The following is a 27,570-nucleotide window of genomic DNA, read 5'->3' as shown; positions in this document are numbered from 1 at the left end:
TAGCCACAATTAAAATGACAGAAATTCTACGTTTAAAAGTGTAGTAAATGGAAATATTCTGTGAATGACAGGGACTTACGATATCCTCTCAGGGGGACAATAATGTTACAGTACTTTAACCCCCTTCAAGGATACTGCCACTAACAATCTCAGATATAAATTCATTCTACTAATTTTTAAAAAGTTATTATACACAAAACAGATTAACAGAATTTATGATACAGTTCAATTTCTTTTAAAAAAACAATAACTAAATGAGGACTTATAGTATTAAAAAGATCCTTTATAGTTTTGACATGGAAATATTTATCCCTTGTGATGGAAAAATCAATACAGTCAAGCAGGACATGCTTGACCGTGATTCTCTCATCACAAGGGACACAAAACGGAGGATCCTCACCTTTTAATATATACTCATTTGTATATCTGCTATGGCCAATACGACATCGTCGCATAATGACCTCCTCAAATCTGGACTGACAGCCCAAGTAGGTGTAACCAATAGTTGGTTTAATTTCATGTAATTTATTGATACCTACTTGGGTGTCCCACTTCTTTTGCATCAGATCACGAATGTAAGATCTAATTGCATGTTTATAATCAGTGTAGGGTATGAGAAGTGGTGTCACAGATTTGGTGAGTGCTGCTTTAGCAGCAGCATCGGCCATTGTGTTACCAGTGATGCCAACATGGCTTGGTAACCAACAAAAGACGATGTCATATTGGCCAGTAGCAAGATCATTAAATAATTCGAGAATTTGGATTAAAAGTGGATGTTTGGATGACATATTTTTAATTGCCTGAAGGCATGAAAGTGAATCAGAGAAAATAATGAATTGTGTATGTTTAGATTGATTACTGATATATTTTAGTGCTGTAAAAATGGCGTTTGCCTCTGCTGTGAATATGGAACTGCAATCAGGTAATCGTGAAGATAATGTTCTGGATCCAATGACGGTGGCACTAGCAACTGTGCCACCATCCTTGGATCCATCTGTAAATATAGATTTATAAGTGTCATAAGTGGTTCTTAATTGATTGTATTCTTGTTGATAAATTAATTGGTTAGTATCTGATTTCTTTAATTTTGTTAAGGACAGATCTACCTCTGGCCTTACCATTTGCCAAGGAGGTGATGTAAACAGTTGAAAGGGAGCTATATCTTGCAGCTTAATATTTGCGGCAGACATGTCAGACTGGATTCTGATTCCAAGTGGTGGAACAACAGACGATTTTTTATTATAAATATCTTGGTAAAGAGGATTAAAGACGCAATTAAAAGCTGGATTTGACTGATTGGAATATAATTTAGTAACATATTGTAACGATAATTTCAGACGGCGATGTTTAAGAGAAGGTTCATCTGCCTCTACATACAGACTGTGAATTGGAGACGTCCTAAAGGCTCCAAGGCAAAGCCTCAGGCCCTGATGATGGACAGTATCCAGTTTTTTTAAGTTACTTTTGCAGGCTCCACCGTAGACGATGGAGCCATAATCGAGTTTGGAACGGATCAATGACCTGTACAAGTGTAAGAGAGTTGTTTGATCCCCTCCCCACTTAGAATGAGAAACTACTTTCAACAAATCGAGTGCCTTCAGGCATTTAGCTTTAAGGTAATTAATATGCGGAAGGAAAGTTAAATGACTATCAAAAATGAGGCCCAAGAACTTGGCCTCTTTAACAATTTTGATAGGGGTACCATCTAAATGTAGGTCAGGGTCCTTATGCGGCTTATATTTTCTGCAGAAATGTATACAATTAGTTTTTGATTTCGAAAATTTAAACCCGTTTTCGAGGGACCATTTATGAATTTTATTGAGACAGATTTGTAACTGCCTCTCTATTGTATGCATATTTTTTCCTCGACAAGAAACATTGAAATCATCCACGAAAAGTTATCCATCTACTGAATCACTTAAAACCTTTGAAAGACTATTTATTTTTATACTAAATAAAGTAACAGACAAAATACTGCCTTGTGGGACACCCTGATCCTGATGATAATGATCAGACAGGGTAGAGCCCACGCGGATCTGAAATTGTCTGCCAGTTAAAAACTTGGATATAAATTCAGGCAAACGGCCTCTCAATCCAAAATCATGTAAATCCTTTAAAATCCCGTGTTTCCACGTTGTGTCATACGCTTTTTCTAGATCGAAAAAGATAGACACTGCATGCTGGTTATTAATGATTGCATTTTTCACAAATGATTCTAACCGTACTAAATGGTCAACGGTACTTCGATTCTTTCGAAAGCCACACTGAATATTTGTAATTAAATTATTTGATTCCAAGTACCATGTTAATCTATTGTTGACCATGCGTTCCATGGTTTTGCAAACGCAACTGGTCAATGAAATGGGTCTATAATTTGAGGGATCACTGTGATCCCTTCCAGGTTTCGGTATGGGTATAACTATGGCATCACGCCAGGAAGAAGGAAACTGACCTGTTGTCCATATATCATCAAAAATCAACAAAAGGGTTTCTAAACACGATTCTGGCAAGTGCTTCAGGAGTTGGTAGTGTACATTATCAGCTCCTGTAGCAGTATCATGAGCTTGTCCAAGAGCAGTATGAAGTTCATGGATCGAAAATATTTCATTATAGTCTTCCCCATTATCGGATTTAAAATTTATAGTTTTCTTTTCCTGCTGTTTTTGAAATTTTTGGAATTGAGGGACATAATTTGAGGAAGAAGAATGTTTCGCTAACGTTTCACCGAGTTTATTTGCAATATCCGATTTATTTGTTATAAGGTCATCCCCAGACTTAAGATGGTGGATACTACTTTTAGAACCCTTACCTTTAATTTTCTGTATCATGTTCCATACCTTGGACATGGGCGTTCGTGAGTTTATTTTGGAAACATAATGTTGCCAAGATTGCCGTTTATTTTGTTTAAACGTACGCCTGGCTTTAGCATTTAAGATTTTATATTTATTCAAATTATGAACCATTGGATGACGACGGAAATAGTGTTCAGCCTTTTTCCGTGCCTTCCTAGCTTGTTTGCAGTCATTGTTGAACCATGGTTTACGGATGTGTGGATTTGTAGAGGACTTAGGAATACATTCATCAGCGATTTTGTTTAATTCATCAGAAAATAATTGCACAGGATCAGTCACGTCAATAAATAGGTCAGGCTTCAATTTTTTGGATGCAAGCATTTCAAATAAAGGCCAGTTGGCCTTAGTGAAGTTCCATCTTGTTGAAGGTGGAACATCTGAAGGTAAGACAGGTTTTAAAATGGTAGGGAAATGATCACTGCCACATAGGTCTTCATGGACAGACCATTCAAATTCGTTTAATAAAGCAGAACCTGTAACTGATAAATCCAGTGCAGAGTAAGTACCTGTACCGGGATGGAGATATGTGTTTGAACCATCATTAAAAATACATAAGTCATTGTTTGAAATGAAGTCTTCCAAAAGCTTCCCCTTATTATTTGTCTGAACACTACCCCAAAGTGGATTGTGTCCATTGAGATCACCCATTATAACACAGGGCTTGGGGAGTTGATCATAGAGAGCTTGAAGTTCAGACTGTCGGAGAGAAGTAGATGGTGGAATATATAACGAGCACAAAGTAAAAACTATGTGCAAAGTTACACGGACTGCAACAGCTTGAAGCGGAGTAGTAAGTTGAACGGGGCTATGAATGACGTCGTTTTTCATTAAAATTGAAGAACCTCCAGTGGCTTTAGCACCTGGAGGTGAAAAGAAATTGTATGAGGTATAACCTCTAATATCAAATTTGTCAGTGTCTTTATAATATGTTTCTTGTAAACATAATGCAGATGGTTTAAAATCCTGGATTAAGAGTTGTAAATCATTATAATTATTCCTAAGTCCTCTACAGTTCCATTGAATTAAATATGATGATTGAGTCATGGTGGCTCAATTGGTGATCTCCCACGTGAACGTGAGGGAGAGGAACTCCTTCTGGTCTCCAAAGACGGAGTTACCTCCATGTCCAGAAGTTCAAAGGAGTTGTGAACTGGTACCTCTGGTGGAGAGGGTACCCTGGCAGCTTTTCTGTTCAGTTTTTTCTTTCCTTTTTTTGAAGAGTGTACAATGTCAACGGCTGGTGCTGGAACAGCTGGGTCAGATTGACCCACATTCTGATTACTGGTCTGAGTTTCTGCTGTAGAGTAAGTGATTGAGTAACTAGGCAGATGTTCAACTGACTTTGGAGGAGTAACTGATTTGGTTGGAACTGGATGATCAGATATAATCCAAGACAAATCAGTCTGACAATGAATAGAGGAAGTAGCGACAGTACGGGAAACAGCTGCAGAATAATGCAAAGTTGAGGGAGATGTTGACTGTTTTTTTACAAGTTGTTTTGCATCATTGTAGGAAATGTTTTGTTCACATTTAATTTTGATTATTTTAGATTCTGTCTGCCACACAGGACAGGACTTGGATGAGGCGACATGGTCATTGCCACAGTTAGCACATTTGGCGGCATTTGTACAACTGGTTCCATCATGATCGCCACCACAGCGAGAACAAACCACTGAGTTACGACATGATTTTGAACCATGTCCAAAGTGTTGACAAGTGAAACATCGGAGTGGATTGGGGACATACACCTCCACTCCGATGTTGTTATAACCTGCTTTAATAGATTGGGGAATAGATGAGCGTGCAAAAGTCAGCATATATGTATTTGTATTTTGAATGCCACTCTCTTTCCTCACGGTAAAGCGTTTAACAGCCGTGACAGCCTGATCCTCCAACTCTGCAGTGATTTCATCTTCTGACATATCCGCCAGGCAACGAGCTCTATCGCGAACTATACCTCTGCAAGAGTTCAATGTCCTGTGTGCGGACACAACAACCTCAACATTTGCAAATACATGAATGGACAAAAGATTAAGAGATTGCTGCCTCCGCAAACATTCCACCAAGAGGGAACCACCACGGAGACGCGTGACATTCTTAACCTCGCCACAAATCCCAGAAACGGCTTTTGAAATCGCAAAAGGGTTGAGTTTAAGGGGCAGTTGATCCTGGGCCTCAATAACCAGAAATCTAGACCACGAATCTATGTTTTGAGACACACTGTCCGTTGAATTGTCAATTTCTAGTCTTCTCTTTTTTTCATTTCTATTGGAACCAAGTTGTGGGAGAGACATGATGACAGAAAGTAGTTCAGAACTCCCGCTCCCCACCCGCCATGGAGCGTCAACAAGGACGGTGTCACATTGCAACGGATATCCAAGATGCAAACACCAGGGATACAGGGGTTCTATACTCCAGCAAATATGACGCGAATAGCTACATTTATCTACCAACTCAATGCCAGACTGGTTCCGCCAATGACAGAAGTTGGAGACATATATTATTCGGAGGTCAACATCACCAGATTGGCCCATGAGCCACCGCCTTCTGGCGTAAGACTCTAGGCAATTTATATAATCCAAAATAGTTAATTCACACAAATTATGCATGGCCAAGGCCAAAATATACATCAAAATACAACACATGTGTGTATATACAATATTGCGCACAGGGCCTGGCATGACCAGCCGATTGATAAGACCGGGCCCATCTTACCACCCGTCTAGGCGAAGTAAGGGTCGAAGTAGTGTGTTGGGCAAAGGAACACAGTTCCAGGAACCAGTGCCCTCAACTACCAGACTCCCGTCCTCCGCCGACACAGGGACGCAACCCACGGCAAACGGGCTGCCCACTTTGGTCGCCTCTTACGACCAGCAATGGGGTGCTGTGGAAATATTCTGCCCCGGTTCCACACGGGGGAAGAGCTATTAGCGCTACCCAGCACTCACCACGAGGAGGTTGCTCTTCACGAGTGCCTTGTTGTATATTATATGTTGTGTATTGATCACACGCACTGTGACATGTGTGACGTGTCACGCCATCTTGCAGGTGAGTGATTAGTCTGGGTTTGGGTTTCCCCTTACGTTGAGACAAAATGACGCATTATTGGATGCATTAATTATATAAATATTGAATGAATGAATGTATATTCTATGCTAATAGATAGCTGTACAAATCGTCGTTCTAGCCCATTCCACATGTGCTCTATCCGGTTCAGTTGAGGGACAACTGACTGCTAACACGTTGAAGGAGCGGGCGGATGTTATCCACCTAGTAAAATAACTGTAGGCGATTGTGCAGCACTGATCGCACAACAGTGTCCATATAACGTCCAGCGGTCAAGTTAACGTTAATGACAGTGTTTATTTTTGTTCGTTTGTTTGTTGTTTAACGCCGCACTCAGCAATATTCCAGCTTTATGACGGCGGTCTGTCAAATAATCGAGTCTGGACCCGACAATCCAGTGATTGACATCATGAGCATCGATTCAAGCAATTGGGATCGATGACATGTATCAACCAAGTCAGCAAGCCTGACCACCCGATCCCGTTAGTCGCCTTTTACGACAAGCATAGTCGCCTTTTACTGCAAGTATGGGTTGCTGAAGACCTATTCTACGCCGGACTCTTCACGGGTCCTGGGAGCGTGATCACATAAACAATGCTGTGATCCACCAGTGGATTCCCGAAGAACACCCAGGAGCCAATATACACAGTGAAACATAGATGTGTTTAACTTACGTTTGTCTTACTTACGTTAGTAAAAGCTTGATCCATGAGTATTCCTCTCATCACGCTTAAGTGTAAAAGTGTGAGGTGAATTGTTCAACACTCTCCCTGGCCTAACAGGGACCAGGGAAAATAAATACATTGGGATTGGGACATGTATCAACCAAGTCAGCAAGCCTGACCACCCGATCCCGTTAGTCGCTTTTTACGACAAGCATAGTCGCCTTTTACTGCAAGCATGGGTTGCTGAAGACCTATTCTGGGGTGGACCAATGGTCTTTTAGTGCAATGGCTGTTTGTGGAGATCCAGTCAGTATTTTTCGAGTAGCTTGGCCCTTTCCTCTGACGTCATGTTGATTGGTGTGATCTTCTCAAATTGCGTCCACATTGAAGAATGCACGAACAAATAGACTCGGGAAATACCACTCTGTTTTCGTGCATCATGTTGTTGGGCTTATGTCCATCTCTACACACAACGAATGAGATTCGACCCTGGACAGCAGTATGTCTGTGTTTGGTTATTCCATGCTTAGACGCCCAGAACAACGTTGATTTGAGTTGTCAATTTGACAAATGTTACAAACTTTCAAATATTTGTTTTCAAAGTGTGATGATATATATACTGTTTAAAGAGGCATTAAACAGTAAGTGAGACCGTCTCATTGGTCCAGTGTCTTAGTGTGGTATTCACATTAAAACTGTGACAAGGTATTTCAGTGGGCTTGCACCATAACACCTGCATTAGTCCGAATAAAGCAATAAAACCAAATGTATGGGTGCAAACAGTAGAGCAGGACATGTTCACCCTTTTTGAGAACACCTGTTGCTGTTCATATATTTCTTCATTACTACTGGAGCAGTGAAGATACCGTCGTAGAATAAGTCTTCAGCAACCATGCTTGTCGTAAAAGGCGACTAACGGGATCGGGTGGTCAGGCTCGCTGACTTGGTTGATGCATGTCATCGGTTCCAATTGCGTGGATCGATGCTCATGATATTAATCCCTGTAGTGTCTGGTCCAGGCTCGATTATTTACAGACCGCCGTCATATAGCTGGAATATTGCCGAGTTGGGAGTCAAACAACATACCCACCAACCAAATCATTACTATCGCCTTTTATTCTCTACGAATCTGATTTGGTGGAAAATCAAGACTCATTATTCTCTGCCGTAGTCGTTTTCAATTTACCTCTTTGTTCTGTAAATGCGATGTATAATGAAACTTAGTTTTGTTTGTTTTCCAGTATTAAATGCCCCGACCATGCATCTGAAGGTGATTATCCTCGTCCTATATCTGTGGGCAAACTCAGAACTTGGTACGTAATGTTCTTCTGGAAAAGCGATTGTTGCAAACGTTACCCTAAATATTGCTACAATGTCTTGTTATGTTCTGTAACTTGGACGTAACAGTATGTAGATACCTATTCTGATAAATAGACATGGTATGATGGGAGTATGTGTAATGAAAATGTGCATAAAAATACAAGAAATAGGTTTGATGGCTGTCAGCTTCTATTTAATGTCGTGTTATCTGTAAAAAGGAAAATCCCAGAGACTCCCGTGAAGACCTGTGTTAGAATTGGTGTTCAGCAACCAATGACAGCTACAGAGATCGTGCGGTCAGGCTCGCTAATTTGGATAAAGGATACCATCGTATATCAATGTAGATCCATGCTTATGATGTCAATTACTGAAGTGCCTGGTCCAGACTCGAATATTTGCAGAAATTCATCATATAGCTGAAATGTGACGTCAAACAGCCAGTAAACACACAAACATCATGGGATTTGCAATGACAGCATATCAAAGCTGTATTGCTTATTTATGTCAATTCAAATTGTACAAATAATGTTATCTTGTTATAATCTCTACAGGTACTTCTGAACTGATCTGCCCTAGTCAGAGTGAAGTGGGTTGTACAGCAGACATCACGTGTATTGCACCTGACACTATAGATAAGCATGGCTACTCTACACCAAATAAGGAAGTTGCTGCTATCTGCCAAACAAACCTCTCATCATGTCAACCCCTCGGCGACTACTCAGCGGCTGTTATCAATGACACCTGCAGCGTTCTGACCATTCCTAGTGTGAAACTGTCTGACGCTGGAGACTGGCGATGTACTGTTTCACCTTCACCTATGTTGACTTGTCACATGGTCGTCTACAGTAAGTACTCATAAATAACGCACTACCAGCTATACAAGTAAGATACACAATCCAATCTGCCGTTTGTTTTACCTTTTCTCGAACACCTGGTATCATCACTTATTGGAAGCGATTCATAAACACATGATATTCCGGGGACTGGTATTCTTCTAGAAATAAGTAGTTAACACGTCCAATTTTTATTCTGGAAACCCAATAGTCCTGATACTCTACGGCCTTTGCCCAGTCTCGGTTCAAGGTATTTACAAAATTAAACATGCTGTTTTCATGGGAACATGCTAAGGAAGGAACAATGATTTTTTTTTCAAAAACTCAATATTTACACTATGTCGCCCATGGGCAGGCCCATGGGCGAAGTGTGACAAATGGGCAGGCCAACGGGCGAAGAGTGGCCAATGGGCAGGCCCATGGGCGAGAATATTTTCCTTTACTCAAAACTCATTTTTTTGTTTAGCAAATACATAAATATATTTCTTTCAAGCATCATGACACAAGATTTAACTCATTTTAACTTAATTCAACGATTTCATTGCGATATTGAAATATTTCGCCCATGGGCGAGAAAAGGTTTGGCCCATGGGCGAGAATAATTTCCTTTGCTCAAAACTCGTGTTTTAGTGTCGCTAATACATAAAGGTGTTCTTACAAGTTTCACGACATATAATTTAACTTGTTTTAAATTAATTCAACTGTTTTATGGCGTTTACTGTTTTAAATAAAAAAATATATAGATCTGGTTTTGTAGCTGTAACTAAAATATATGAAATCTCGAGACAAACTCCTAGCATATGTTTCAATCATTCCTGTCCATTCTTTGTTTACAGAACTCCCCTCATGCCTTGTTATCAGTGATGAAGATCATCAGTCAACAAGGGTGAACTTGACAGGCTTCTTATTCCCTGAAAGAGTACAAATCCAGGTGGTGATGGAGAGTTCTGTATGTGAAGGTGTTGCTGGGCCTGTCAAAGAAATTACAGATGGAAGCTTTATCTGTGTTAATACACAGTGTGCCTCGGCTGATGAGACAAATGTGACATTCAGGTTTGGCACCGTCCTTAGAAGTGTAAAGTGTGAAGTCAAATGTGAGTTGATAGTTTAGTGTTGGAATTGAACAGGGCCTCTGTAGGCACAGACATACTCTTTTTCGTTTCGCTTCAGAATTCTTTCTCTTTTCGCAATTTGATATTACTCCGTCGTTACAGATGAGGTGTGGTGAAATGGGGATTAACGTAGCGTTCAAGATTGTTGCACTTCTATAGTGAGGTCCATGCATGTGTGTGTCTGGCTGCTTGTACTAGTCCCATTTTATAGTGCTAACCTATGAGATACCATGTCGCAGTTTAACATGAAAACCCTACTCAGACACAGTATACTGACTCCGAGGCGGCCAGCCCTTGTTTTAGCCCTTTAATGCCGAGCGCCAGTCTCGGTGACAGCAATTACCATATTTTAACGTCTTTTGGTATGACCCGGCCAGGGATGGAACCCCGGACCTTCCGCTCTCCGGGCGGACGCTCTACCACTAGGCCACGGAGGCGGTCCTGTTACAGATGAGGTCAGATGACATCACACAAGATTATATCACTCATATAGCCAGGTGCATGTACGTTAGTGTTGTACTGCTTGTACCAGTCCAGACATTTGCTTGTTGCTAGCTCACTGGATCACTGATGCACTTTAACATGAAAGACCCCTGAGACACATTATACTGACTCCGAACCGACTAGTTCTTGTTTAACGGCATTAGTGCCAAGCACATAGTCGGGAAAGAACAAGTACAATCTACTAACATATTTTGGAATGACGCAGCCGGGAATCGAACAAACGACCCTCTGTTATCCGGACATAAGCTCTATCCACTATATCACGGTGTCGGTCTACACCTTCATAGGTTTATGGCCTGTGAGATGCAAGCAGTAAAGCAGGTTTGTTTTAACTTCCAACGCAATAGCGGAAAGTGCATTTCAAAAACCTTTCAAAAACCGTGTTGTCATTTTTTTCTAAACCCGGTTCCAGCTGTACCAAGTGGGTATGTAAATGTGGTATCTCTTTGGGTGTCCTTTCATTCAATTAGTTTCAATATCTAGACGATATTCAAATTTTTTAAATTAATTGCAGAAGTTTTAAAGCTTTTCATGATTACAGTTACGTCTACTTCAGGACCATTTTAGAACCACTATGTTGTCCATGCATGTTGTTTTCTGACACACTAACAACTTTTTCTCGTCAATGCAGAATTCATGAAACTGTTTGATATGCATGTGTTATAACCTTCCACTCACCACACCGAAGAAACAAAAGATACACAAATAATTAACATTACTCATTGTATGTCAACCTTTGTCGGAGGAGTTGGAGAATCATATTCTTCATCTGGTACAATCACTTTATCAAATACAAACATGAAAGAAGAATGGTTGCACCATTTCTCATATTACTGACCAATGTTTTTGACTGATCATGGAATAACCGAGCAGTTGAAAAAGGTTAATAAGATCAGATTCGATCCTACGGGCGTGCATCGTCCTCATAATGGATATACCTTTTGCTGTTTGTATTGGGCAATGTCAAATGTGTCGATCTTATATATCTTATAAAAATCATTGACACCATATGTTTCAGACACTTTGACTGACATTCTTCCAAGTAAAGACACTACTACCACAACCTCTCCTGGCAAAAGGGAACGTCATACTTCAACTGGCATTGCAATTCCTGTAATCATTTTCATCGTCATATTAATAGTCATAGTAACCACGATTGTGATGTTGTATAGAAATAGACACGCTTTACATTGTATAGAGAACCGTCCAACGCGGAGTTCTACTGACTCCTCCTATAAGGTTGTCGATAAGAGCAAGCCTATTTCACTATAGCCAAGACAACTTTGAACACCCTGGAATATTTATCAAGTTATTTTGTAGCATCGTGTTTTGACAAGGATGATATAGTCAGGAATGTAGGCATCTAATGTAAGCAGTAGTGTGGACGTTTCTATATTTAGATGCATTTTGGAGTAAAGTTTAACGAGTCTTCTGGAACAGCTAGACTAGTCACGATAGCAGAGACAACTTTGAACTTTGAACACCCTGGAATAGGGGTCAGGAAAGAGAAAGGATTTAATTTGTGGAAATGATATCATTATTTGAACACATCATTCAGCCATAACTTTTACGTGTCCTCTTCCATATTGAAACAATATGTTAACCCAGAAACAAAATCCAATGTGAAACCAGTAAACAAAAAAGAAATGGCTTGTAAATAGCAATTGTATTATAACATAAACTTGGTTTACAAATCAATACATATTACTGCACAATAAGTACAATGGCAGTACACAATAGAGTGGCAGTACAACATTCAAAGGCAATACCATTACAATGGCCGTATAACATATAAAAGCAGTTGTGATAGCAACATTGTTAATGATTTGGTCTTCACCTAGCAGCAACAGGTGTCAAGCTTCCAAAATTGGCCTAGGCTAGCTATCAAGGTTGTCAATACTGATCTTCACACAACCGCTGGTCTTGAGGTAATGTGAGATTATTGTGAGGTGATAGAGGCACCCCATGCCCCCTCATATAGTTTCTTGGGTTCGAATCCCGGTTCGCCCCAATTATGTTTCTAGGTTCAGCACCATACACGTGCTCGTGGGTTTCACTGAAGTGGTAAACGTCTGAGACCTGCATCACTTCGGGCTCTCCTCTCACATTACGCTGACACGCCGCGATATAACTGGAATAGTGTTAAAAGCGGCGTTAAACCCAACTCACTCACTCATATAGTTTCTAAATAGGTGTTATACAGTAATGGTCAAGTCCAGCTGTTCCAGAAGACTCATTACACTTGACTCCAAAATGCATCTAAGTATAGAAACGTCCACACCACTGCTTACATAATTTAGTCCTACATTCCTGACTAACTCATCATTGTCAAAACACGATGCTACAAGATAGCTTTGATAAATTTTGAGGCGTACCTACCTATTTATGCACTCATAAAGCGCACATATGTAACCCAGAATGTGAACCAAATTGTAATGTGGATGTGAAAATAAACACTTCATGAAAACAACACTAGTAATATGTTCACAATGACTTCTGAAACATTTCTTATTCTCAATTTTGTTGCTATATGACGGCGGTCTGTAAAATAATTGAGTCTGGACAAGACAATCCAGTGATTGACATCATGAGCATCGATCCACGCAATTGGGATCGATGACATGTATCAACCAAGTCAGCGAGCCTGACCACCCGATCGCTTTTTACGGCATAGTCGCTTTTTACAGAAAGTATGGGTTGCTCAAGACCTATTCTAACCCGGAATCTTCACGGGTATATTATTTTCAAGGAACCAGAGGTATGGAGTTGACACAATCAATGGTGGTATACATGAGAAATGTATAACTTTTTAACTGAATGAAATGGCATAAAAATGTTGGTTGGCACATCATATTGTGTTAGCAACATATGTTGCGGTGTCTAGAATTGAATGAGCTATCTGGCAGTGAAACTGTGGAAAAGTATGTTTTTACAATGAATATTTTCAAAGTAATAGATGCATTGATGTAATGCTATATTACAATGAAGTGGTTTGGTGGAGACATGCAGATATCTTTTTTTAAATGAAAGCCATAAAAAACGTAGTTTTTATATAACTGTACATGTGCGAGATAAAGATAAAGTTTCTTTTAAAAGTTTGCAATTATTTACATCGTTCCAAATATTACTCGTCCCATGGCGCCGTGCAATGAAGTTTTACTGTATCTCAACATGAACAATGTTATACAATTAACTCATCGTTTAACAATAAATTACACTGCCATATAACATAACGTTGGTGTTGCTTTTATCTCTCAACATGTTAGAATGGTTCATACCAGCTTTAGCGACTGAATGCAGACTAAAATACACACTAGCTAGGAGCGTGATTTGATTGTTTGTTGTTTAACGCCGCACTCATCAATATTCCAGCTATATGACGGCAGTCTGTAAAATAATCGAGTCTGGACCAGACAATCCAGTGATTGACATCATGAGCATCGATCTACGCAATTGGGATCGATGATATGTTTCAACCAAGTCAGCGAGCCTGACCACCCGATCCCGTTAATTGCCTTTTATGACAAGCATAGTCGCCTTTTACTGCAAGTATGGGTTGCTGAAGACCTATTCTACGCCGGACTCTTCACGGGTCCTGGAAGCGTGATCACATAAACAATGCTGTGGTCCACCAGTGGATTTCCGAAGAACACCCAGGAGCCAATATACACAGTGAAACATTGATGTGTTTAACTTACGTTTGTCTTACTTACGTTAGTAAAAGCTTGATCCATGAGTATTCCTCTCATCACGCTTAAGTGTAAAAGTGTGAGGTGAATTGTTCAACACTCTCCCTGGCCTAGCAGGGACCAGGGAAAATAAATACAGAAATGAGCATTTCATATAACTTATTCTAGTATTACTTGACATGTGCAGAAACAAGGAGAACTGTCTATTATTGAGTAATTATATAACTAATTACATTTACTTCGAACGAAAGGTAGCTCCTATTACATACATGATTAGCAGAAATCTGTTTTAAATGTATCGAAGATACATAGAGATAGAACAGAAAGTACATAATTTCCTTCACAACAGACGGAGATGCGTGACGACATAACTGGAGTAAATTACTGCATTACTGTAGCGGATTGATCCGGATACAGACCAGAGAATACTTCAACCAGTATACTGAAATACCGTCTATATAAAGGGACTAGTTATGAGACAAATCGATCCTCCACAAGCAACACTTGAATGTACTTGTTACTACAAAACGTGGATCAATACCGTACAGAATGGTGTAACAGGTGTGTGATTCAGTTTTATACATGACTAGAACGCGACTATTCACCCAAAACTGAATCACACAAGTATTGTATTCCACGTTACATTTGGTTCGTGCATGTCTGTCAGTGTAAGCATGAAGTCACACGTACTAAATGAAATTGTGTTATACAATATAGCTGGACTTTTGCCGTTTTGCTTTAGATGTTGCAAATATTTGTTTTTGTTTGTTTGTTGTTTTACGCCGCACTCAGCAATATTCCAGCTATATGACAGCGGTCTGTAAATAATCCAGTCTGGACCGACAATCCAGTGATTAACATCATGAGCATCGATCCATGCAATTGGGATCGATGACATGCATCAACCAAGTCAGCGAGCATGACCACCCGATCCCGTTAGTCGCCTTTTACGACAAGCATAATCGCCTTTTACGGCGAGCATAGGTTGCTGAAGACCTATTCTACACCGGAACCTTCACGGGTACAATTGGCACGAAGTAGACACTGTCGTAACTTTGGTGACTGGTGGAAAGGCAGAGACTGCAGCGGAAAAAGTTTTATTGGAAGGGGTTTGTGATGGAATTTGAACTAACTTTTTGGCATCTAAGTAAGAAATATTTTGGGTATGTTTTATCTTTAAGATTTGAGATTCACGGATAAACATGGGACAGGATTTTGATGAGGCTACATGCTCACCTTTGCAGTTGGCACATTTGCTCTGATTTGTGCACTCAGAACTCTCATGAGCTCCACTGCAACGGAAGCACCTTGCCTTGCGAGTGCAAGTTTTGGCCCCGCGTCCAAAGTTTTGACACTGGTAACGCCGGAGTGGATTTGGAACATAAACCTCCAGTCCGATATTAAAGTAACCAGCTTTTATAGATGTTGGAATTGTTCCAAGGCAGAAAGTGAAAAGATACGTTTTAGTGTTTATGATCTTGCTATCTTCATTTTTCGGGTGACTCCTTGGTGCTGTAATTCAGAAACAATTTCATCTCTGTCATATCAGAAAGATATCGAGCGCTGTCACGGAAAATGCCTCTGCTGGAATTCAGTGTCCTGTGCCCCGAAACAACCTGGGCACAGCAAAAAAAGTGTAGGTTTCCTCCTTCGACTAGGATGAATGTTGGCAATTCTTATCCATCTTCGACCTCCGCGATGGTCATTTTCATCACACGTAAATTTCCTTTCATTGTACTTATGTTATTATTCATTCAGGCACAAGGAACTTCTTAAGCGTGCCATCGACACTGTAACACAAAATGTTACGAACCTGAATAATTCAACCAGAATCAACTCCCATTCACTTATTGTCAATGGACTGACCCAAAAGAACTGGTATTTATAAGCAAATTTGTTGTTGTTAAGTGAACCTTTTTTCACCCCATATATAACTGGTTATAGTGGTTAATAAAGACAAAACAAAATGATGCACAAAATTGCATGTGCTAACATGCAAATCTTTTATTTAAAAGTCTTCTTTTTACAGCCTTCGGTCAATCTTCTGTCAATCAATGGGGCATGTTGCATACTATTGTCTTCCTTATTGAATGGTAAAATTGAAGATTCCCTTTTTTCGCTAAGTGGACACCATCAGGTAGAAAATAAGGAATCTCGCATGTTAAACTGGCCGCTGTGGTCCCATATGGTGACATGAGGGTTGTCACACAACTGTTCCCGGGGAGTATTGTTAATTGTCCTCATTTTCTTACTATAAGCATTTCTGCTCATGTCCCTGGGCTTCAGTCTGTCAAATAAAGATCCAAGAATCAGATATGATGTTGGCATTGCAGCACTGACATGGGAAACAAGTCGTTCCATCGCGTTATCAATTTCCCCAGCGACTCTTGCAGAACTGATGTCATTCTCGCCTGAAAAAATACAATAGTTGTAAGAAGATTGGACAATGGGGTTGGATGATAAACAAAATAAGCAAACAGTTAACCTAAATAATTTGATCTTTAAGATTAAATTTGATTAAGTCCAATGTTAGTTTTCCGACCATGGGTTAATAATGACCAGGTATCTGAGCCTAACCTACTAACAAAATCATCACTTACAAAAGCCAATACATATTGTTCTTACCAATCTGCATGAAAATTTTCCCACAGAATCCTCGAGGGAGTTGCCTCACCTCTTCCATCATCCTGGCACTCGTGAAGAGCAACCTCCTCGTGGTGAGTGCTGGGTAGCGCTAATAGCTCTTCCCCCGTGTGGAACCGGGGTAGAATATTTCCACAGCACCCCATTGCTGGTCGTAAGAGGCGACCGAATTGGGCAACCTGTTTGCCGTGGGTTGCGCCCCTGTGTCGGTGGAGGACGGGATTCTGGTGGTTGAGGGCAATGGAGCCAGGAACCGGTGTTCCTTTTGCCCAACACACCACTTCGACCCTTACTTCACCTAGACGGGTGGTAGAATTGGCCCGATTCTATCAATCGGCTGGTCACGCCATGCCCTGCGCATGGATACGTGTCACTTTTGATATATCCTATCAAACCATTTTTGATGTTGAAATCTGAACATCTATCAATGCAAATCTTAATATTGCCTAGAGTCCTATGCCAGAAGGCGGTGGCTCATGGGCCAATCTGGTGATGTCAACCTCCGAATTCTATATGTCTCCAATGTTCTGTCATGGGCCGAACCAGCTGGACATTTCTTTTGGTAGACAAATGTAGCTATTCGTGTTGTAATTGCTGGAGTATACCACCCCTGTAGCCCTGGTGTTGCAGCATGGCTTCCACTGTAGCACCGTCCTTGTAGACACTCCATGGTGGGTGGGGAGCGGGGGTGCTGAATCCTATTACTTACATCATGGCTCAAACACACTCTGGTTCCAGTAGAAATGACAAAAAGAGGCGGCTAGAGGCTGATCTTCTTACATCTAATGAAGAAGTTTCAGTTTTAAGGCAACAAGAAACTTGGGCAAGGTTTATCGTCATTGAATCATCCGATGGTGGTCCTCTCAAGCTCAATCCGTTCCTAGTGTCAAAAACAATACAATCTATTTGTGGAGAAGTTAAGAACGTTTCACGTCTCCGAGGCGGCTCGCTCCTTGTGGAGTGTGAGCGGAGACAGCAATCACTCAATTTATTACAACAAAAACAGTTTGCAAACGTTAGTGTTGCTGTCTCGGCACACAAAACACTCAACTCCAGTAGAGGCATTGTTAGAGATAGAGCCAGATGTCTAACTGACATGTCTGAGGAGGAGATAGTTGGTGAACTTACAGATCAAAATGTAACTTCTGTCAAGCGCTTCACTTTCAAGAAAAACGATGGTAGAATAGAACCAAGCAATACGTACTTGTTTACTTTTGCTTCCTGTACTATGCCCAAATCAATAAAAGCTGGTTATTTTAATATCGGAGTGGAGGTGTATGTCCCCAATCCACTCCGGTGTTATACCTGTCAAAAATTTGGACACGGTTCCAAATCTTGCAATCATGCTCCACGTTGTCATCGTTGTAGTGAGGATCACCAAAGCTCCGACTGCAGTAACGATCCTAAATGCGCAAATTGCGATGGTGCACATCTATCATCTTCGAAGTCATGCCCTGAGTGGCAATTACAATCAAAAATTCTCAGGTTGAAATACGAAAACAATATTTCATTCTTTGAAGCAAAAAAGCGTGTTCTCAGCCAGACTCCGTCTAAACACTCTCCTACTATCACCTACTCAGCTACTGTCTCAAAAAAATCAAACACTGTTTCTGTATCCTGTCAAACTGATCTGACTTGGACTAAGTCAGACAAACCCGTTCAAACTGTTGTACCGCCTCATACTTCTAACAGTCAGTCCAATGTCGCAACATCTTCATCTCAGACAGTGAGTCTGTCACAACCAGAAGTTATCCAACCAGCTGTTGATGAAGATAAATATGTTGAATTGTCAAACAAACAAAAAAAGCGTCTAAATCGACGACAAATAGCTCAAATCCCCTCTACTGTAGAGGTTCATAACTCCTTTGACCCTCTGGAGATGGAAGTGACTCCATCTTCAGAACTCAGAAATAGGAGTCCATCCTCCTCACGTGGACGTGAGAGATCCCCCATAGAACCTCCATGACTAATTCACCTAAATTAATTCAGTGGAATTGCAGAGGACTTAGGAATAATTTTACTGAAGTTCAATTATTAGCACAAGATTATAAACCATCAGCATTTAGTTTGCAGGAAACATATCTTAAGAATACTGATAAATTTGAAATGCGTCAGTACAATTCATATCATTCTTTTTCCCCACCAGGTGATAAAGCCACTGGGGGTGCTTCAATTTTGGTGAGGCAGGGCATTATCCACAGCCCTGTTTCTATTAACTGTAATCTTCAGGCTGTTGCTGTCCGTCTTACCTTACACATAACCTTCACACTTTGTTCATTGTATATTTCTCCATCCTCGAATCTTCAGCAGTCCGATCTTCAGGATTTATTTGACCAGCTCCCTCAGCCTTGTATCATCATGGGTGATCTTAATGGACATAACCCTCTATGGGGAAGTTCCAATACTAACAATAAAGGGAAAATCCTTGAAGATTTTATTTCTAATAATAATCTATGCATATTCAATGACGGCTCTAACACATATTTACATCCTGCAACTGGTACCTATTCTGCATTAGATCTGTCAATCACAGATTCTAACATATATAATGAATTTGAATGGTCAGTCCATGATGACCTTTGTGGAAGTGATCATTTTCCCACTGTAATTACAACTGTACATCCCACTGAGGTTCCATCGTCCACACGATGGAATTTTTCCAAGGCCAATTGGCCATTATTTCAGACCATATGTACTGACAAATTGAAGCCAAACCTTTTCATGGATGTACCTGATCCAATTCAATCGTTCTCTGACAAACTGAAGAGCATAGCTGATGAAACTATTCCTAAGTCCTCTGTGAACCCACATATTCGGAAACCATGGTTTACTGACGACTGCAAACAAGCTAGGAAGCGTAGGAAGAAGGCAGAGAAATATTTTCGACGCCATCCTACTGTACAAAATTTAAACAATTTGAAAATCAATTCTGCCAAGGCTCGACGAACATTTAAACACAATAAACGTCAGTCTTGGAAGAACTATGTTTCTAAAATCAATTCTCGCACGCCTATGTCAAAGGTATGGAATATGATCCAAAAAATCAAAGGCAAAGGTTCCAAACCTAGTATTCGTCATCTAAAAGATGACAATAATTTATTGACTGAAAAATCAGATATTGCCAATAAATTGGGCGAAACTTTAGCTAAACATTCTTCTTCGTCAAATTATAATCCAAAGTTTCAGAAGTATCAACAACAACAAGAGAAGAAAAACGTTAATTTTAATTCTGACAACGGCGAAGATTATAATGAAGTTTTTTCACTAAATGAACTACACACTGCTTTAGCGCAAGCTCATGATACTGCGACTGGTGCTGATGATATTCATTATCAGCTCTTAAAACACTTGCCTGATTCTTGTCTTACAACGCTACTGAATATTTTTGATCATATTTGGACAACTGGACATTTTCCTCCTTCATGGAGAAATGCGATAGTTGTACCCATACCAAAACCTGGCAGGGATCATACCGATCCATCAAATTATCGACCTATTTCATTAACTAGCTGTGTTTGTAAAACCATGGAGCGCATGGTAAATAATCGATTAGTTTGGTTTTTAGAAACCAATAATCTGATTAGTAACATCCAATGTGGTTTCCGTAAAAACCGAAGTACAATTGACCATTTGGTTCGTTTAGAATCATTTGTTAAAAATGCTTTTGTAAATAAACAGCATGCTGTATCTATCTTTTTCGATCTTGAAAAAGCTTATGATACCACTTGGAAGCATGGTATTTTAAAAGATTTACATGACTTTGGTTTAAGGGGCCGCTTGCCTCAATTTGTATCACAGTTTTTAACTGACAGACAATTTCAAGTTCGTGTTGGATCAACCCTGTCTGATCATTATAATCAGGATCAGGGGGTTCCACAGGGCAGTATTTTGTCTGTCACTTTGTTTAGCATCAAAATAAATAGTTTATCTAAAGTATTAAATGACTCAATAGATGGGTCATTGTTTGTGGATGATTTTAATATTTCATGTCGTGGTCAAAATATGCATACCATTGAAAGACAGTTACAGTTGTGTCTTAATAAAATTAATAAATGGTGTCTTGAGAATGGATTTAAGTTTTCACAGACCAAAACAAATTGTATTCATTTCTGTCGGAAATATAAACTCCATAAAGATCCAGAACTCACTTTAGATGGCACTCCAATTAAGGTTGTTAAAGAAGCCAAATTTTTGGGATTAATTTTCGACCACCATTTGACGTTTTTGCCACATATTAAATATCTAAAGACTAAATGCCTGAAGGCCCTAGATCTGTTAAAAGTCGTCTCGCATTCTAAGTGGGGAGGGGATCAGACAACCCTCCTTCACCTTTATAGATCACTGATTCGTTCTAAATTAGATTATGGCTCCATTGTATATGCTGGAGCTTGCAAGAGCAATTTAAAAAAGCTAGATTCAATCCACCACCAAGGACTCAGACTGTGTCTTGGTGCTTTTAGAACTTCTCCTGTTGACAGCCTCTATGTCGAGGCTGATGAACTCCCTTTGAAACAACGCCGTGTTAAATTGTCTCTTCAATATATCACTAAATTACACTCTAATCCTTCTAATCCTGCTTATGACTCCGTTTTTCAACCCCTATATGAAGAGCTGTTTCTGAAAAAAACAAAGCTGATTCCACCACTTGGAATTCGGATGAAATCACATATTATTGCTGCAAATATAGATCTTGATATTATCTCACCATATCGTCTCTTGTCTACTCCTCCCTGGCAGCTGGTGAGGCCAGAAGTAGATGTTTCTCTAACCCGTTTTATTAAATCTGACACCAATCAACTTATATATCAACAGGAATATGTACAACTAAGAAATAAATATGACACCCACCGTTCAATCTTTACTGATGGATCCAAGGATGGTGGCAAGGTGGCATGTGCCACTGTCGTTGGATCAAAACATATCTCATCTAGAATACCAGACACTAGCTCTATTTTCACTGCTGAGGCCAATGCTCTTCTTACAGCCTTAAAATACATTCAACGACAGTCTGCATATAAACAATTTATCATCTTTTCTGATTCTTTGTCTTGCCTTCAGGCACTGAAAAAAGTCTCCTCTAATCATCCAATTATTTTAAACATTTTAGAACTTTATAATGATCTTTCAACTGGCCAATACGACATCGTCTTTTGTTGGTTGCCCAGTCATGTGGGCATAAAAGGCAACACAATGGCTGATGCTGCAGCTAAAGCAGCACTCAACAAATCTGTGACACCACTTCTTCTTCCCTACAGTGACTATAAACCTGTTATCCGTTCTTACATCAGAAATCTAATGCAGAAGAAGTGGGACACCCAAGTGGGTATAAATAAATTACATGCAATAAAACCAAATATCGGTTATACCTACTTGGGTTGTCAGTCCAGGTTTGAAGAGGTCATTATGCGACGATGTCGTATTGGCCATTCAAGATATACACATGAATATCTATTGAAAGGTGAGGATCCTCCGTTTTGCATCCCTTGCGATGAAAGAATCACGGTCAAGCATGTCCTGCTTGACTGTATTGATTTTGCCATCACAAGGGATAACTATTTCAAGGTTACATCTATGAAGGATCTTTTTAATACTATTAGTTCTCATTTAATTATTGCTTTTTTAAAGGAAATTGAATTATTGCATAAATTTTGAATGTTATTTTCTGTACATAATCAGTTTTTTTATAATTGGTCGAATAAAATTAATAACTGAGATCGTTAGTGGCTATATCCTCGAAGGGGGTTGAAGTAGTGTAAAATTATTGTCCCCCTAAGAGGGTATGTAGGACCACGTCTTTCAAAGTATATTTATTTGTACCATGGTTTTAATCGTAGCATATGTGTTATTTTAATGTTAGCTAAATTTATCAATAATCGCCAACAGCTGAAGGGATGATGTAAATCCGGCTAGGGTCCATGCAGGTAGCAAAAGTACTGTAAGTCCCCATGGACCCTAGCATGGTGATCTCTCTTCAGTGGCTGGCGATCTATAGCTCATTTTTATCTTGTATTGTTTCGTATGTTGTTATATTTTTATTGCTAACTACTAGTTTTAGACATGATCTGTGATAAATCTAGTTATTTTACTGTCCTTCGTTGACAGGTTTTTATTTCGTATAATTATGTGTATTATTAATGTACTCGTCACGATATGGCTGAAATACTGCCGATGTGACGTTAAATCTTAACTCACTCACTCACTCACTTCCATCATCCTGGCTTCATCAGAGGCTATACCTCAAAAATGTGCTGTGACCCCATTAAGATCTAAATCCCCATGAGCATGAGTGTTTAGCCTCTTGACAACTGGGTCCCATGACGTACACATTTATCTTATTCATATTTCCAAGTTAGTGGGAAAATGGTTAATATATCGGGAAGAAAGTAGAATATTGTGTAACTGACTAGTCTCAACTTACTTACATATATTGGAGATTTAACGTGCGCTTCCCGACTTGTGTTTCCGAAAAAGGGGAAAAGTGAATTTGGGCAACCCAGGAGGGGGGCTTTAGGGGTTGCTTATATAGTAATTTTGAAATTTTGAGATTTGGAATGAATGCTAGGAGTGGGTGAATTTTTCTAATTTATTTTGTGGAATTAGGATTGGTTTTAGTGTGAGTGCGGTTTTAAGATTTAGGGTGGTCTGTAGTGTTGTTCGGTGTGTTTGGTAGTGTGCAGTGAATGAGTACGTGTTCTGGTGTTTCTTGTTGTTTGCAATGTGGGCTGTTTCCTGTTGTGAGTAGATTAGCAATTTTACGGTGATTATTTAGTTTGGTGTGGCCTGTTTGTAGTTATTCTGTCGATTTTTGGGATGGTGTAGTATATTTGGTTTAGTTAGGTTTTTTTTGAGTACTTTCCTGATTTGGCTATTTGAGTTTTGGAATATATTTTGCCATTTTTGGTTGATTTTTTGTTTAGTGACACGTTTGATTTCTGACTTTGAGCTGGGTAAGTTTAAGCTTATTTCTGGGATTTTAAGGGACAACTTTGCTGCTTTTTCTGCATTTTGATCTCAAAGATGACAGTCACTTAAATATCACCCAAACCTTTGATGCCAAGCTTGGAACAGGTAATTGTTTTGACAGCAATGTTCTCAAAAAATATTCTCCGGACGTGTGATGTTTACACAACCTCAATAGACTTAAGCTGCTTAACATATTGCTCTGGGAGAACTGCTGGATTGTATGTAATATTTATGTAGTTTAAGTAAGCTCTTATTTCCATTGAGGTTTATGCTTATTACAACATTCTAACATCTGTGTACCCAGAGTAGTCTGGTGCCAGTAAAGTTGGCAAAGTAGTGCTAGATGCAGAAATGACTGTATCAAATAATTGAAATACACATAGAAAGTGTGCAGTCAGGAAGTCAAAGAATATTAATCATCAGCAAAGGTAAGTGTGGTTGTGAGATATTATTTTTATACCAAAAGGCAGTAAAATGATTTGTATGACTTAGTATGGCATTAATGTATTCAGTCAGTGTTAAAGATTTCATGAAAAATAAAACCCGTGAAGGGATGCAGATCTCAGACGTTTACCACCTCGGTGAAACCCACGAGTATGATGCTGACAAACCTAGAAACATAATCGGTGCGAACCAGGATTCGAACCCACAATCCCCCCAAATATCATTATGTATTAGCAAAATCATTGATAAATAACATAATGATACAATAGATGACAATCTTTCAGATTCTTAGTCTGTGAATTAAACCTGAAAAAAGTTATTTCAACAAAGAAAAAATCTTTAGTCTTAATTTGTATCACAAAATATTTTCATCTGAGGGTAAGATCTCTCTGAGTATACTTATCAATAGAAACTGTTCCTGTTTTGAAACTACATCAGTTGACAAGTTGTCAAAGTAAGCTATTTTACGAGTGGGCGGTGGGGTAGTCTCGTCGCCTCGTCACACCACCTTCGCTTTAGCTGGATGTTAGCAACATTCCATCAAAAAAATGATGGCGTTTTGTAAAGAAATCAAGTCTAGACCAGAAAATTAAATGATTGACATCATGAGCATCAATCAATGCAATTGGCACATATAATGACATGTAATCAAGTCACCGACACAGATCACCCAATCCATTTAATCAAGTCTTACAGCAACCATGGGGTGCTGCCATCTTGTAGAGGATCTATATTCTTACATGGAATCCCCATTAGTGTTCTTACTGTACACTGCAGTTGGCAACGCATTATCAACATGACAATTGAGATGTGAGAACAAATGATTCTAAAGAGGTGTTAGTCCACAAACGAAAATGCGAATAGTGCATAATAAATACAATCAGGGAATATCTCAGGAAGTGCATGTGGCTGGCAACTTTTTGCAAGAACGAAATGATAGCATTTTAATGTTAAATATTTGTAACATTCCGAGCAAGACTAACGTGTACAACTTGAATTAATAATATTTTGATTTTCCATTTTAGGAATACATGTATATCCATACTCTTGCCATGAACACCCTAAACAAGATCGCCCCACCCACCCCCCACCCCTAGATAAAACCCTGAAAATAATAATTACCTGATTTTCTGTACTTACAACCTACTGTTCGCTGGTCCTGTTTGGTGTAGGCTTACTGGGGCTGGATTCAAGCGAAGCTGGAAATAACACAACCTCCACATTGAATGCTCATTTTGATACTCCGATGCAAAGAAGACATAAGCTGGGCTCATATAAGTACAATGCAAGAAATCGATTACTGGTGTACCCCTCTCAAGATATCTGTCATATTGCCAATATCTGAGTAAAAGCCACATTTCTCAATCATCAACAGATGCATAATTACATATGGGCTTTCATTTGCAAAGAAAACTATCGATCTAACGGCTGTTATTGGGTGTCGGATTTGATGAAAAAAACTTATTATGCTCCAGACTGTTAAAAAAGGGAATGTTCTGCCACAAAACTTACATTGTTTCCGACAGTTTTTCTAAAAGAAATATGCAGGCTTATAGTGTTAATTAAAAATACCTGGTTTTGCAGCTTCAGCTGTAAAAATACCTGGTTATCACATGAAATCCCAGCTCCACCCCAAGAATATCAAATGGTTGGTCACAAAATGAAAGGTCACCGTTTTGTTAATCCAAATGTGAATTATAAAATTTACGTTTTTGGTCCCACATTCATAAACTTCAGACAAGTCTGAAAAAGAGTGTGTGACATTTACCATCTCAACCATGCGTGGATCGAATGGCCCACGACGCAACTTCACCATGGGCTCCTCACAACTCCTCGTCGGGTCGTATTTCAGCTTGGCCTTGGGTGGTCTTTTCAAATGCTTCAGAGCAGCGTCGCTTTGTTCGTCCAAATACTTCTTGAAATCCAGCATCTGTGTGGACTCCCATCTCATCCCAGGCTGCTCATCATCACAGACATCTGGAGAGGTACACTCCCGGGTGAGGACATCCTGCACTTGTTACTTCCAGACTGCGACTTCTGGCAGGACTTCAGTTTCTGAAGAATTAATGAAAACTGATTGTTGCCATCGGTATGCGACGACTTAAATATTACACTTATGAGTTACCGATTCTGTAATGTAAGGTAAATCAGCCAGTATTGATTTATGTTCTTTCTGCTTGAATTTGCAGTTATCAATAATTTACACAAAACATTCTTATCTAATCTTGATAGGGACGGGTGATATATGTTTCAACAAAGAATCTTAATAAAATCTAACTGTTTCTTTTACATTTGTGTACCTATCCTGCATTACCAATAGCAATAGAAACCTACTGATATTTACATAGCAAATTATCACTTACTGCTGTTCTTCTCTTGTTCTTCTCTTGTTCCTCCTGGCTGCTCGTCTGTGGTCTGCTTTCTTTCCGGTGATGCTGCGGTTACAGTCGTCTCTCTTGATGGCTGCTACAAGTATAAGTAACATTCACATTACAGTAATTTCCACACTATATATTTAATTTAACTGAAAGATTATTTAATGAATTTGATAATTAGTACACACATCTGAATGAACACTTTCAAATATGTGTGCCTGAACATTTTTACTGCAGGTCTTGTTTTTGCAGAATATGTATGTCTTAAGTTCTTGTTTAAGTACAAGTAATATGTACATGTATGTATTAATATCTTGTCTATTGGTATCAGACCCATGGCCTGTTTCCTTGGTACTTAACATTCACAGGATTCTGATTAGTGTATGTGCTTTTGATATAGTGTACTCTCAATACCATACTCTATAAATTGATCAGACCTCACAATGTTGGCCCATTCCTTCTCTGAGTGATTTTTCAAAACCTCACAGTGACCGAATAACTGTTGTAGCTGAAATCTACAGACCAGCAGATTGTCAGATTTTTCTCTCCGTGCACATTCCACAAGGATGGAACCAGAACGAGGACGAGTGATATTCTTTACCTCTTCACAGGCACTTTCGGATGCCCTTAGGGATGGCAAAAGGATTTAGTTCAAGTGGACTGCCATCTTAATGTGTTGAGACATGGTGTAAGTATATTATTCGGCACCTCTGCTCCCCACCCACCATCGAGTGTCAACAAGGCAGGTGCACAGAGGAAGCCATCCTGCAACACCAGGGCTACAGAGGTGTGATACTCAAGCAATATCAACGCAGGTAGCTGTTTCTGTCAAACAGATATAAAGTCAGGCTGGCTCGGCCCTTGACTACAAACTGAAGGTTAACAGAACCAGGAGGTTAACAAAGCCAGATTGGCCCATGAGCCACCGCCTTATGGCATAAGACTCGAGGCAACAATTGATGATATAATAAGTTGTATCAATGTTCAGTACGAGAACACATTTGGTACGATGTGTATTTGTCAGTATTCGTGCTTTCCATCTCAGGGCATGTCGTGACCAGCCGATTGATAGAATCGGACCCATTCTACCACCCATCTAGGTGA

General features: G+C 39.6%; 1 protein-coding gene across 1 annotated transcript; it reads left to right on the top strand.

The window, feature by feature from the left end:
* The first annotated feature begins 5,893 nt into the window (after positions 1 to 5,893).
* On the top strand, positions 5,894 to 11,706 carry LOC139457865 (uncharacterized). The gene is made up of 5 exons (XM_071239213.1): positions 5,894 to 5,900; positions 7,825 to 7,896; positions 8,455 to 8,748; positions 9,573 to 9,830; positions 11,371 to 11,706. The coding sequence occupies exons 2-5, from the start codon at positions 7,842 to 7,844 to the stop codon at positions 11,622 to 11,624; spliced, it is 861 nt and encodes a 286-aa protein (XP_071095314.1). The 5' UTR covers positions 5,894 to 5,900; positions 7,825 to 7,841; the 3' UTR covers positions 11,625 to 11,706.
* Positions 11,707 to 27,570: the final 15,864 nt, after the last annotated feature.

This window comes from Haliotis cracherodii, unplaced genomic scaffold (assembly GCF_022045235.1).
Source record: "Haliotis cracherodii isolate W230 unplaced genomic scaffold, xgHalCrac1.p SCAF_12, whole genome shotgun sequence".
Taxonomy (NCBI): domain Eukaryota; kingdom Metazoa; phylum Mollusca; class Gastropoda; order Lepetellida; family Haliotidae; genus Haliotis; species Haliotis cracherodii.
Note: the sequence above shows the minus strand (reverse complement) of the source record. Positions and strands in the feature narration are given on the sequence as shown.